Consider the following 14,245-nt stretch of genomic DNA (forward strand, 5'->3'; position numbering starts at 1 on the left):
TGTATTGGCTGTTTGGGTTATTTGCATTTATTTAGAGAGAAAGAATTAATGAACGCATTATGTACTGGTCACATATAGGCTACAGCTACCCGTGGCAGGCAGCTTTCTCACAGCACTATTTTTACCTCCTTGAGTGGGATTTTCTTGGCTTTTATCTATTTATTTTATTTTTGCTGTTTTAGAGATGATTTATCATATTTATTTGTTCAGCTTGTGCAGCAGCACTTTGGCCAACTGGTTGATTTTTAGTTTTTTTTTTTTACTTAAGCTAAGTAAAAAAAAAACATTCTACCCAGTGACTCAAATCTGAGGTCACAGTTGACTCAACTGTGTTTGATAACCAAATGAATCATGTAAATAAATCAGTAACATGTTTTCTCTTTGTCTGACCTGGACAAAGTCATCTTCACAGCTCAAGTCGAATTACGTCTGGTATATGGTAGATGGTTTCAATGCTGTGCTGTTGGAATGATCTCTACTTGTAACTCAACATCTCTTATGCTGCATTACTGTGGCAACGGGGAAGTTGTTTACATGTGGGAACAATTAATTGAGTTTTTTTTATAGTCTTGTAAATGCCTCTCACAAGACCAAAGTCAAACAAGTTGAAGGGGACATGTCAAGGCAAAGCAGGAATAAACAGAGAGAAAGGAGGAAGTTTAAACCATTTCCTGGCTTCATTGTCATGGAAAGTGTGAGATCACTTGTAGTTTGGCCTTATGAGATGTTTTGCAGAGACCTGGCAGCAGGAACAACTTTTACCGCATCTCACAGACAGAGAGGTAACAATCAGGGAGGAGGAATTACAGTGCTTGTTTACAACAGATGAGGAGGCATCCTCAGTTAAGTTGTTGCAAAACTACAGTAAAAAAAAAAAACACCCCAGTGCATTCATGTTGATCTGTGAAGATTTTTGCCACGTGTCTTTCTGCTCAACTTCACCTTTACAAATTCAGCTGATTTTTATTCGATTTCATTTTGTTATCCATCTATAACAATGTCATATGTGAAAAATGATTTAGACGGCAACAGTATAGTTTCGTTATGGGGATTGTTCAAGTATTCCTGAACTGGACTGGATTGAAATTGAGTTGAAAAGAAGACAAACAAGCACCCTGTCTACATCACTGCTCTGATTAATTCATCATCCAAATGTATGTGCAGCTTTTACAGACAAACCCTTGAAGTCATACAATGACATGAAAAGTTACTGACAAATTCATATTTGTGCATATGTCAGGTGGTATCAGATCACATGAGTCATCAGGGTGGTTGGATTTAAGTGGTAACATTAACATTCACCGATTTGGAATTTGTATATTACTTTAAGTGAAATGATTTAGAAAACATTGCATCATCACTGCTTTTCAGGAGTTCTTGACATCATGTTGTGATACACTGATTACACTTCGGTCATTTTTCCAATTTATCAGATCATCGTATAAGGTAGAAATACAGAACCCACGACAATATGTGCAAGAACAGCCTTTTTGAAATATGTGCAGTGATCCTGACTCATATTTCATCGCATCAGTCAAAGAGTGATGTAGCGAAAACAGAAAAAGCTTATTTTAAGAATTCAGTCAAAATAGATTTAAAAAAAAAACAATTATCATAATCTTTCCCTAATGAAGAATCAGGACCTTCTTTGAAAATCTTTACATAAATTGGTTTGAAGTATGCAAGTAGCTAGTGCTACTGCAGCAATACTGCTGCATCTCTGAGAAATCTGGCAAGATGTTTCCTAACATAAGAGATGAGTCAGACAGAAATTGAACAGCAGTGCAGTTAAATTGAGGCAACGTTGTTTTTTTCTATATATTCTGGTTTTGTAAGATATATTATCAGTTTAATGGTCTTGAACACAACACTACAGAGTGTGATATGAGGTCAAGTCACTGCCATTTTCTATTACTCAGTTACACAAATATTTTGCCGGCCAGATCAAGTACATCTACGATGGAGTTGGAGAGCATTTTTTTTATAGCAGAAGAGACTGAGGAATGCCAGCAGCTGGAGTACAACACTGATACTAATTACGGAATCAGGCAGAGTCACAGGACCAACAGAGTCCTGTCTGAAGCAGTAAGGGACAGGGACTGTGACACAAAGTTTTCATTTGGAAAAACAGTACGTCATACTTAAAAGCCAACCATGACTCAATACACCTGTTGATAACCATCTGCAAATAAACACCATTAAGTGCTCTTACATGCAATTTGGCATACTTGTGTAATCACAGATTGTGTGCGGTTGCCATAAATTATGCCTTTTATGGATGTTGTTTGAAAAGCTTGTGTACATTGTTGGGAGAGTTCAGCTATTGGAACCTAAAACCTGAATGATAGGACACATGAGGTAGAACCTTTTACATAACAGAAAAACTCTGTGTGAGAGGGCACGAGGTAGTGATTTACAATAGGAAAATATTATGTTTGATGGTTATGAGAGGGCATAGTTTATTACACTGTGGTTGGTGCCAGACCGTCAGTTTCAGTTCCTTCCAAGAAGTTTCAGTTCCAAGAAGACCTTGTATGTGTAGTGACCCTGTTATTTTAAGACGGTTTTTCGTCCTGTCTGTGAGAGGTTTTACAGGACTGTTTTGTAGAGGTCGGACTAACTGGTAGTTCCTGACACGAGACATTAAAAAAAATGATGATAGCATTACAATACTGTATCAGACAAAAAAGTCCCTTTTGCGGTGTCAGGGAGGTTTTGTGATGGAGGTTTGATTACTTCTGTGTTGCCTCTCCCCGCTGCTCGCAGCTTCACCCACCTGTGGGCCTGTCTTGACTCCCGGGGCACACGGGCAGGGGCACTGGGGCATGTGCTGGTCCACTGTGTTTGGCTGTCTGGGGTGCCTGGCACTCTCGGGTATTGGGTGGGGCCTCTGCCGGGGGGGTTTGGGGATGCTCAGGCTCTTGGGGAGGCTCGGGCACTTGGGGCCCAGGTCCAGTGCACGGCCCATGTCTGTTGGCTGTTGCCCCTGTTTCCCGGGGGGCCTCTGCCCTATGCTTGTGGGGGCTCTGTCCGGGGGCTTCCTCTGCAGTCTTCTGGGTGGATGCGTGGTTGTCCCTGCGGTGGGCTTCCTGGGTTCTGTGCTCTGTGGGGGCTGCTGGTGGCCTGGGCCTTGTGGCCCTCTCTGCCTGCTTCTGATTGCTGGGGGGGCTGTGGATTGTGGCTCTGTACACTTATACACTCATAACTAAGCACGGTTATCATGTGGGACCTGTTCCATGTGTATTGCATGTTTATGCACACACACACACGCACACATTCAGTAGCCCAGTAGCATGCTCACAAAGCAGTTGATGTGTTGTCCTGTGGTTTCAGGTCATTTATATCCACAGTTATGTTGTATGTGATTACTTCTACATGTACCTTTTTTGTTTTTTCTCTGCTTGTCTGCTTTCTGGTGCTCCTGGTGACTCGAAGGCTGGATTCCCCACAGAGGACGTGGATTGTCTTCTCTTTTGTTTTTACAGGTGTAGCAGCTGGTTGTCTGGTTTTTCATCGTTTTCTCTGATTGTTTCTTTCTGTTTTGTTTCTTTCTTTTTGCTCTTCTCTTTCCCTTTCCCCTGGTCCGGTTAAAATAAGCAGTTCATACCCTCTTTGACTCTGTGTCGCTTTGCATCACTATGCTACTACAACAGGCCAGAACAGGCTTGAGAACAGGTGATATTCAGTCACTTACAATCTGTACTGAAACATGTTATGATATCCTCCAGACTGGACCCATAAGCAACCCATATGCAACCCGCTGACTCTCTAAAGGGCTGTTTACACCTGATGTTAACAAGTGTCCTGGCTACCACAGTCACAAATGAACAGCTGTTGTTGTGACTTTCTACATTTTAAAAACAATTTTTGGGTGTCTGTACCACCGAAACTCCTGATTAAGGAACCTAACTTACCATTTCTTTTGACCAAATTCCAACCTGTTCCAATAAGTAAACAACATCCCAAAGAATCCCTTTGAATTTGAACTAAATCTGACACAATCTATTAAAAAAAACAACGTAGATTTAACAATTTTTTATTTGGAAAAAAACGCACACTCCAAATGCACTGTGTACATAATTACAAAAAAATACAGGTATTTTATCCAAAGAATGCGATCTGTTCAACAGTGCTGCATATTTTTAACAGCTGAGACAAAATAAGCCTCTACTGTAGGTCTAAAATCCTCTTTAAGTGATAAAACACTTTAAGACAGAATTTACCCGTGTTTCTGGGTTTTTCATTGTTTTCGGTGAATGGCAGCGGTTGGGCGGGTCTTCACCATCAGTAACTCTGGGAGTGATCGACTGCTGCCTTGGTAGAAGTCCAGTCCTGTGATCCACTCAACATCTCTGACTCGTGCCTGGTGAAACCACATGTGATCCTCCACCCACTGAGATTCATTCTCTGTACTCTGTTAATACAAACAAAGTGATAAAAATGTGAGCCTGTAACTACATTGTGTTTAATTACATATTAATTTGTTTATCTGCGTATTTACAGACTGAACAGTTTTATTGTTTATACGGTGCACATTATCTAGCGCAAGAAACTATAACTGAAAGGCTTCTAGGAGTACAGTGTTTGCAAGAAAAGGCTGTCTCCTTATAGTGTGGTGACTTAAACTACATGTACACAGAAACTTTTTCTGAACACAAAGCACAGCTTTCACCATAATGCATTTCAATTTGATGTTTCTGTCAGGCACCATGTTTGGGTGTGTTGCAGATGGGTTGGGACCTGCACAGTAAGCCACAAAAGTTTATTCTAAGGCTAGCTGTTATGTTTTCCATCCACAACAAATTAGGTTTGAAGAACAAACTTTACCAGATGAAGAATACATGGAATACTACTTCACGGATGTTTATTAAACTATTTCTGTCACGTTGGGAGGTGTATGATACGTGGCGTGGTGAAGTTGGACCCAGATGCAGATATTCAAAGCAACTTGATTTATTTAAATCCAAACAAACAAACAATCCAAACAAAAAGTCACGGCTGGGCCGGAATTCCTGAAAACCTGACATAGACATGAGTAACAATGGCAAGGATGACAGTGATCTGACACTGATCATGAAAAACCTAAAAAACTAAATACTGAGGGGAGGTTTGGTGATAGAGTGCAGCTGAGGGGAAAAGCACAGGTGAAGTGAGTGAAGCTGATGGCAGGACAAGAGAAACTAAGCAAAACATGGCAAAAAACTAAAGACTAACAAGAAACTTAAAACATAACTAAACTAAGATGTGACAAATACAACAATAGTTTAACATTCTTGCTTTTGTAAAGTACCTCAAAATTGTTGTAAAAATTGCAGTTAAATTAGAGCAGTGTTTCTCAATTCCGGTCCTCATGATCTTTCCCTCCTTCACCACACCTGATTCAAATTAATAGCTCCTTATCAGGCCACTGCAGAGCTTGATGATGAGCTGATCATCTGAATCAGGTGTGGTGAAGGAGGGAAACATCGAAAACGTGCAGGGCAGTGGGTCATGAGGACCGGAATTGAGAAACACTATATTAGAGTGCTTGCAGAGTTTAACAAGCATTACACCTGGTTGATAGGCAGGAAACATTATCCCAACAAGAGAGAGCTGATGTAGTAAAAGCAATGGAAAGGATAATAAAACTCCTTCAAGAAGGCAGTGAGAAGCAGTCGTGGACTGTGGATATTGTGGGATGATGAAGTAATGATGACGAAGTAGCATGCATTTGGCAAGGAGATGATGCGGGAACGTTTGTTTGGTTCAGGTATAGTGAGGGGTTTACTGATGTGGAGATGATTTTTTCATGATGGTAATGTGTCATTCCATCTTGTCCATGACATGACTCCATCCTGCAAAGCTTATCTGTCATCTGATATCAGAATCACCTTTATAGTCATTATACCAAGTACATTAAAGTTTCTTGTGGCTTTCCTCTTTTTTATATATATATATATATATATATCCTCTTATATATATATAATAGCTATATATATAGGAGGATTCTGTGCAAGAATGATGTGATATATTGTAGCAGTCTCAAAAGAGTTTGTTTCTTACGATCCACTGACTTTTCTTACATAGTCCATCCTCTGGCAAAAATGTGTACTTCATGAATGGACATAAAACTAAACTAAGCAAAGAAATATACTAAATAAATCCATAAATTCTGGCTCTCCAGAGTATGAGCCCATATTTCGGACACCTTGTGGATTTCTGAATTTCTTTCACTGGTAACGATTTTTTTTTTTTTTTTACTTATGCATTATTACTTTAGACATTTTATGTATCTACATTGCCCTCTGTGTTTGAATGCTACTTTTGAAAACATTTGAAACGTTGGGATCTACTCATTACTGACTTTCTAATAATCAATTTCTATATGATGGAAATATGATGATATCAGTTTTATTGTAAGCTTTACTTCCCCAGAGTGTCAGTAAATGAGAACACATTCATCAAGAAACAAAGACACTGTTGGTTTCTTCAGGATGAGCTGATAGAAAAGGTAGTTTCCCTCTGAGCCTTACAAAGCATCTTAGTGTCTGCCCAGGGGTCAGTTTGTTAATAATAGATGTTTTCTAGAGTAAGAGTAAACCTTCAAAATAAACTGTGATATCATCTTACTTTGCAACTTTCTGAGTTGCTTGGTCTGTGGGGAAGCAGGAAGGACACCGTCTGTAGTTCACTGGTGCAGGTGCTCACTGTGTCAGCTGAGTCTCTGCAGCTGGTCAACACCACAAAGTAATGCGTGGGTATGGGGATGTTTGTTCCAGGAACAAAACTAGTGTGACAGGAAAAACATAATTAGTTATTGTCAAAAGTGCTATTATGTTTTCATCCACCCCTCTGGTTTCAGTAGGTCTATGGGCTTCCAGTTACTTCCTAAACAGAATTACAAAATAGATGAAATCCAAGTCAGCCAACCTGGGGATGGTGTAAGTACTTCAAAGTGGTGTAGAAAAGAAATTTATTTTGTCTTGTGTTTGACAAAGCTTTGAAATAGATTTTTGATATCATAATCATGCTAGGATACTTTGATATTGTAGATCACAGAATTCTGTTGCACAGGCTGGAAAACTGGGTTGAACTTTCTGGAGAGGTCCTTAACTGGTTCAGGTCCTATTTAGAAGGTCGGAGTTATTGTGTTAAAATTGGTAGCTATGAATCTGAGCGAGTTGCCATGACTTGTGGAATCCCCCAGGGGTCAATTATTGGACCTCTTCTATTTAACTTGTTTGTGCTCCCTTTGGGTCACATATTACAGAACTTTAACATCAATTATCACAGTTATGCAGACGATACACAACTTTATGTGTCTCTGTCACCAAACGACTTCAGCGCAGCAGATGTGTCAATGTCTGGAGGAAATAAACACCTGGATGAGAGAGAATTTTCTACAATTAAATGAAGACAAAACTAAGATAATTCTGTTTGGTATGAGAAGAGGAGAGGGTCAGCATTGGTAAATACCTTGAGACTCGGGCCCTTACAATCACTGACCATGTTCATCAACAGAATTAAAGGTTTTCTCTCCCAAAAAGACCAGGGGAAACTCATCCATGCATTCATTCATCTGTAATGGTCTTTTAACTGGACTTCCCAAAAAGAGCATTAAACATCTGCAGCTCATCCAGAATACTGCTGCTAGAGTTTTAACCAGGACTAAGAGATCTGAACACATCACACCAGTTTTAAAATATTTACACTGGCTTCCAGTCAGTCACAGAATAGATTTTAAAAGCTTTCTGATGGTTTACAAATCCCAGAATGGTTTTGGCCCAATAATACATCTGTGATATGTTCAGAGAATAAAAACCCAGCAGAGCTCTTAGATCCAAGGACTCAGGTCAGCTGGTCCAGTCCAGAGTCCAGACTAAACATGGAGAAGCAGCATTTAACTGTTATATTTTAACTTATCTAGACTGTTGCTTGATTTTATTAATTCTAATTCATTTTAATCATTTTATTTCTTTCTCTTTATATTCTTTTACATATTTTTAATGCTTCTTCTGCTCCCCGCTGCAATGCTTTTATTTTATGTAAAGCACTTTGAATTGTTTTGTCCATGAAATATGCTATAGAAATAAATTTAAACTTACTGATGTATTTTCTCTGGAGTGTCAAATTTGCCATCATAGTTGAGATCAAAGACAGGTCCAGTCACCACATTAATGCCATTGTATATAGAGGCATATTTCTTCAGTAAAGTGTTGTGAAAGTAATCCCAGATTTCTGAAAAAAGGACAGCAGGAGGAAATTAATAAAAATGAGGGGAAAGTAGAAAAGCAAAGAGGTCAGAGGAAGTGGTTTCCTGGCACAACATGATTCCTACTTACACCATCCAGTGATGTAGAGCATTTTTTTTTTTTGTAGTTGAACTTACTCTTAAACCCAGGATACATTGGCACCACATTACTCATCAGTAAGGCATCATATTGCTGGTCCAGTGTAACATTTAGATCTGTAGAGAACGACAATATAATTTGTAATGGTATAAATTTGTGGGAGCTGCATAAACTGAATGCCAAATCCTCATAGATAATCACCCATTCCTTAAAAAATAAGTAACAGCTTTATAAACAATGTGTCACAGTTGTGCAGTTAAACCGTAACCTCAAGTTTCAAAGGCCAACTGAAAATAAACAAAGCATTTAGGTATCAACATTTCCTACAGAAAATTAAACTCAAACCTTTCTGAGAAGTAGTGTCTCTGTGTTTGCCTATAAAGAGTTAATGGTGAAAGACCTCTTCCAGGGTCTAGTTATGGTACAGTGCTTATCTGGCTCAAGGCTTTTCAGGGAATAAGGATCAAACAAGTTAAAAAAAGCATTAAGGCAAGATCCAAAGAAAATGAAATAAAACCCCCTAATTGGTTTTAGTTCTGTGGAAACTAACATTTCACTTCCAATGCACTGAAAGAGGAATTCCTGCAATGTTCAATAAAGTGGTTATTCTTAAAGATCCAGATGACATCAATGACTTCCCTGAAACAATGTAATGATGTTCTGCTTAATATAAAACTGCTAGACAAGAAAATAATAATTTGGGTCAGGACTGGAAAACAGAGATACAGGACAAGATAATTCAGTGAGATGGCAAGCACAAAAACCTCAGCTGTGCTGACAGCTGTGCTGACTGAAGCTTGTGTGCCTTGTCCTGTGACTCATACTGGCTGGAACGTCAGTCTGTTTGTATGTAAGTGAGTGTTGATACGTACTGGGTGGATACAAGAAGGCGTAAATCAAGTTTTCAGCAGTTCCATACTCATCACATCGTGGACTCTGAAATTCTGCCAGTCTTACATCAGCCCTCACACAGTCTGGCCTTACTGGCAACGATGGGTCCAAGTTAGTCTACAAGAATGAAATAGTCATCACTTCGCTGTCATACGAAAAAAAAAAAAAAAACCTGGTTGCTAGCAGGTTCCTTCATCCACTCCCTACCAGATCATATACACTCAGACAGGCTTCTTCATTGTTTCCCAATGATACACAATTGTTTCTCAAGTCCCAATTGTTTTTTTTAAGAACTTACCAAATATCATAGAACAGGATACTCAAGCACAGACCTTCTACGTCAAGCCATGCCAAACAATGAACTAAATTCCCTTCACATATTGTAAATAGATCCCCTTAACTGGTCTCTGCGTACTTCTGGGCCTTTGATCAGCCACACACATGTGATACTTTCTATATGCATTAAAAAATAAAAAATAGCTAGAAACTATGCAGCAGTCACATACCATAAAAAAAGTAATTATATGCAAGGTTTGAAGACAAACTAAAGAAAGTTTAGACATTCCTTAAGATGTTGCATTTCTTAGTTAAACTTTTAAGTATCATTCATAAACAGCACACAATGCTGAGCAAACTCTTATTCTATACCACCATAAAAGTTAAATTACTCAAAGCTGGTATCCTAACTTTTACTACATAATGTCTAATGTAAGTTGTGTAGGACGTTTGAGGTTTCATATGTTAAAATCGAGTTCATGGACTCCCTTAGGAAGAACATCTGAAAACCATTGAATATACCAAAATAACACCCAACTGCAGCAGTGCTAAGTGTTTGAGAGCCAACCAGTCCTCCAATTGGTAACACATACGCAGTGGGTCGTCCGTTTGTTTCCTTAGATATGGCCAATAATGTTATATGTAAAGTACAGCACCTTCTTAGGGATGAGTGCCACAAGAAAGAATGAATCTATTAAATAATGATAATTACGGCTGGATTACATTAACGCGTTATTTTTGCGTTAACTAATGAATTTATTATCGCCGACAAATATTTGTCTGCCATTAACGCAGTTTTTATTATTTATTAGTTTTATTGTAAACGCCTGTTGCTCAGTGGCTTTTGTTTTGAAAAAGTACATTGTGAGCAAGCCTGGTATGTTGCTTACTGCTGCAGCGCTCATAGGAAACAGTCAGAAAAGAAAAGAATGGCGGATGAAGTGGGCTAAACAAACACAGAGAAGGTTGTGGAACTTTTACATGGCCATTTTCATTTTAAAGTTCTTCCAGATGGCGCAGTCGACAGAGCCAAAGTTATTTGTAAGCACTGCAATGTTGAATTGTCTTACTTCAGTACTTCAGTTCCTTCAGTGTACAGTTCCAATAAAAGTACATTATACGCTACTTTTGAATTCATTATTGGATTTTGCGTATAACAATGCGATTAATCGTGATTAAGCACAGGAAATCATTCGATTAACACGATTAAAGAATTTAATATTTGCCCAGCCCTAATGATGATACAATGAATATTTGTAGAAGTTTAAAAACAATTGAGTAAAAGAATAAATAAATGTGAAAATATAAGAATAAATTACAAAAAAAAAAGTTAGACTTATTTTCATACATGAAAATTTACACATAAGAGATATGTTTAAAAAGATAGAAACAAAAATATATAGACAGTGTAATGGAAAATTAATTCTTATATGCATTGTATTTGTCAGGAACCTCGAGGACTTAGGACACAGATGCAGGGTCTCTTGGGTTCAGAAGGTTTATTATAATAAACACACAGAGCAATGCAGGGCGATCTCCCGGCAGCGCAAAAGATAAGGCTGTAAAAATCCTAGGCGCTCTCCTCCGTAGCTATGGGGGAGAAGTGGCGCAGCTATGAAATTTACAAAACATAAAAGTCTCCACACTGGGAGGAAAACAGAAAAGCTATGAATAGTTAACAAAACAAAAACACGCTCTCCTAATGAGGTGGAGTAAAACAAAAGATGCACTCTTTACAAAAACAGAGGCGCTATGAACTTAAAAACTTATAAACTTAAAACTCACCTTTAACGGTGGCAACTATGAACGCTCCGCTAATAGGAGGTGGCTATGAATGGTACAATTCAAATCTCTCCTTCACAACGGAGGAACAAACAAGACTATGAAACGTACCTTTCAATAAATAAACTATGGCTATGATCAAACTACAAACAAGACAGCACTGCAGGAGATACGCTCGCTGCAGGCTCGTGGTTTCTATGGAACATGGGACAAGACAGATGGCTGGTAATGTAGCTCAAAAGGAGACAACATACTGGCACAAGACAAGGGAAACGCAGACTATTTGGACACATGAGGGACCAAGGGGAACAGGTGGAAACACTTGGGAATCAGGGAAGACAATGAGACGCATGACACGGGAGGAAGGGCAAGTTACCTGAAACGAGAGGACAAGATCAGTGACTTTTCAAAATAAAACAGGAAATGACGAGACAAGACATGGAACAGAACATAAAGCGTGACAGTATTCAGTGTTACTGTGTATAACCCAGTGTTTCTCAATTCCGGTCCTCATGACCCACTGCCCTGCATGTAGTCAGGTGTGGTGGAGGAGGGAAACATCGAAAGCATGCAGGGCAGTGGGTCATGAGGACCGGAATTGAGAAACACTGGTATAACCTGTAAATTACCTAGTTGCAACGTACCACCCTGTTCTGTTTTCTTCAATTCCTCTTTAAAATGGTGGGCTTGTTATAATGAAATAGCTGCACTTTACGGGGGACAGGGATGAAGCTGATAGTTACGACTGTGTCTGGGTAACTTCAACTGTGGTTTGGGGAGGGAAGGTAAACTAGATAAGAACGATTAACTATACTCAAGGAGAGATGACATGACAAGTGGGCAATATAACTGAGTGTCTTTGCCTCAGTGGTCAGAGCAACTCTGTATTTTGTACTGTGTTGTTCTCTCTTGCAAGATATTATTAAAGCGTCTTATCTCCTCAGAAGGCTCAGGGGAACCACACTATCACTGGTCCTTCGACTTACCAACTGTCGATGTAGCAGGCACTGCAAAGCAGCTGGCTGATCTGACAGCTGAAGTCACACGTCGCCCAAAGAGCACCTCTCTCCCAGGTACTTATCATGTCACAGTGAGGTTTAAGAAAACCACTGGTCCAGACTATGCATTTGACAAGGCCTTTTGTCGTTAAATTAACAAATTGGTGCAATATGGGAAGACACCACATGTGTCCATGGCCATAAATGGCTTGACAGACTGGAAAGATTTGAACCAATCAGCATTATATGTCAAAGACGTCACAAACTGGAGACCTGATGAGCAGAAAGGCTGGCAGTTCAGCCCCTCAACACAGTGTTATAGGAAACTGTTAAACTTGGTAGTGTAGTTCCCCATAAACACATTTGGAGGAACGCTCTGCGTGAACTATGACCCTCACTGCAAAACAAGATCAGGCTTTAGAATCATTGCCACCCACACTATGGTCCCAAGGCAACGCTGATGTGGGACTGATGAAAGGTGTGGAGCCTGTTATTATTAGGCCAAAGACAGAACAGAGGCCTAAAGCACGACAATATCCCCTGAAGTCTGATGCAATTGAAGGTATACGTCCTGTGATTACAGATTTACGAAGTAAAGGGATTATTAGACCCTGCTCAGACTCCCCGGTTAACACAGTTATTTTTCCAGTAAAGAAAGCGCCTCCATCTACAGGATGGAGGATGGTACAGGATATGAGGCCAGTAAATGAGTCTGTGATAGTCAGATCCCCAAATGTTCCAGATCCACACACACTGTTAAACCAGTTGTAACCAGAGTCATCTAATTTCTCTGTTATAGATTTGAGTAATGCTTTATTTTCCATCCCAATTCATCCAGACTCTCAGTATTGGTTTGCATTTACTTTTGAAGGAAAAAGATACTGTGGAAAATTATGTTTTAAAAGACATACAACAAGAAGCACCAGACAGCGAAAGAACTATGTAGTGCAACAAAGGGGCAGTTTTGAAAGATGACATCTACACCTGACCGCTGGGAATACCAATCTTGCTAAAATCCATGTATAAATCGGCAGCAATTGTGGCACATGGGCCTTGCCATGTGTCAACAGGAGGGATGAACAGTATAATAGAACATTATATACATTATTTTACTACTTATTCAAAAAAAAATGTGCACAATGTCAGATTTGCATAAAACTTAATCCACAGGGAAACATGAGACCACGAAGAGGTCAGTTTCCTAAACCAGAGTATCCTTTCCAAGAAATACACATGGATTTTATACAACTAAATAAATGTAACAACCAGAAACACTGTTTGGCAATAATTGATACATTTTCTAAATGGGTAGAGATATTTCCATCTCAATCAGCAGATACCCTGACAGTAGCAAAAGCCTTATGCAAAAGAATAATACCTACTTTTGGGATTCCACAGATTATCAAGTGTGATAATGGAAGTCATTTTGTGAATACAGTGATCCAAAAGATAGGAGATCACTTCTGCATAAACTTAAAAATAACAACATTGTGGTTATCATCCCCAGAGTGCAGGGCGAGTGGAAAGAATTAATGGAACAATTAAACTGAAACTGAGGAAATCAATGGAAGAAACAGGGAGAAAATGGCCTGTTTGTATAGACTTAGTTCAGCTAAGCATGAGGATAACTCCCACACAAGGTCAATCTTTAACTCCATTTGAAATAATGTATGGGAGACTATATTCAATCCTAGACCTAGCTAAAACTGCATGCCACCGGTATGAGGATGATGACATTGTAATGGAAAATTAATTCTTATATGCATTGTATTGAGTGTTACTGTGTATGACCTGCAAATGACCAGCTGCAAGGTACAACCCAGCCCTGTTTTTCTTAAATTCCTCTTTACAATGGTGGGCTTGTTATAATGAGATACACTTTAATACACTTAAAGGGGGACAGGGCTGAGGCTGATATTTACGACTGTGTCTGGATAACCTCAACTGATAGTTGGGGAGGAAAGATAG

The 14,245-nt window shown here is 39.2% G+C and overlaps 1 protein-coding gene across 1 annotated transcript in view; it reads right to left on the reverse strand.

Annotated features, from left to right (window-relative positions):
* Nucleotides 1-4,079: 4,079 nt before the first annotated feature.
* The window catches only part of LOC140275284 (venom phosphodiesterase CdcPDE), a 47,371-nt gene continuing 37,205 nt past the window's right edge, over nt 4,080-14,245 (reverse strand). The window contains exons 21-25 of the mRNA XM_072370716.1: nt 9,203-9,338; nt 8,369-8,446; nt 8,085-8,217; nt 6,610-6,766; nt 4,080-4,414 (exon numbers count right to left, since the gene is read on the reverse strand). Of these exons, the coding sequence (XP_072226817.1) occupies nt 4,241-4,414; nt 6,610-6,766; nt 8,085-8,217; nt 8,369-8,446; nt 9,203-9,338 (678 nt within the window). The 3' untranslated portion in view covers nt 4,080-4,240. The remainder of the gene's footprint in view (nt 4,415-6,609; nt 6,767-8,084; nt 8,218-8,368; nt 8,447-9,202; nt 9,339-14,245) is intronic.

The sequence above is a fragment of the Leuresthes tenuis genome, unplaced genomic scaffold, assembly GCF_036924035.1.
Source record: "Leuresthes tenuis unplaced genomic scaffold, fLeuTen1.0.hap1 SCAF_18, whole genome shotgun sequence".
Lineage (NCBI taxonomy): Eukaryota > Metazoa > Chordata > Actinopteri > Atheriniformes > Atherinopsidae > Leuresthes > Leuresthes tenuis.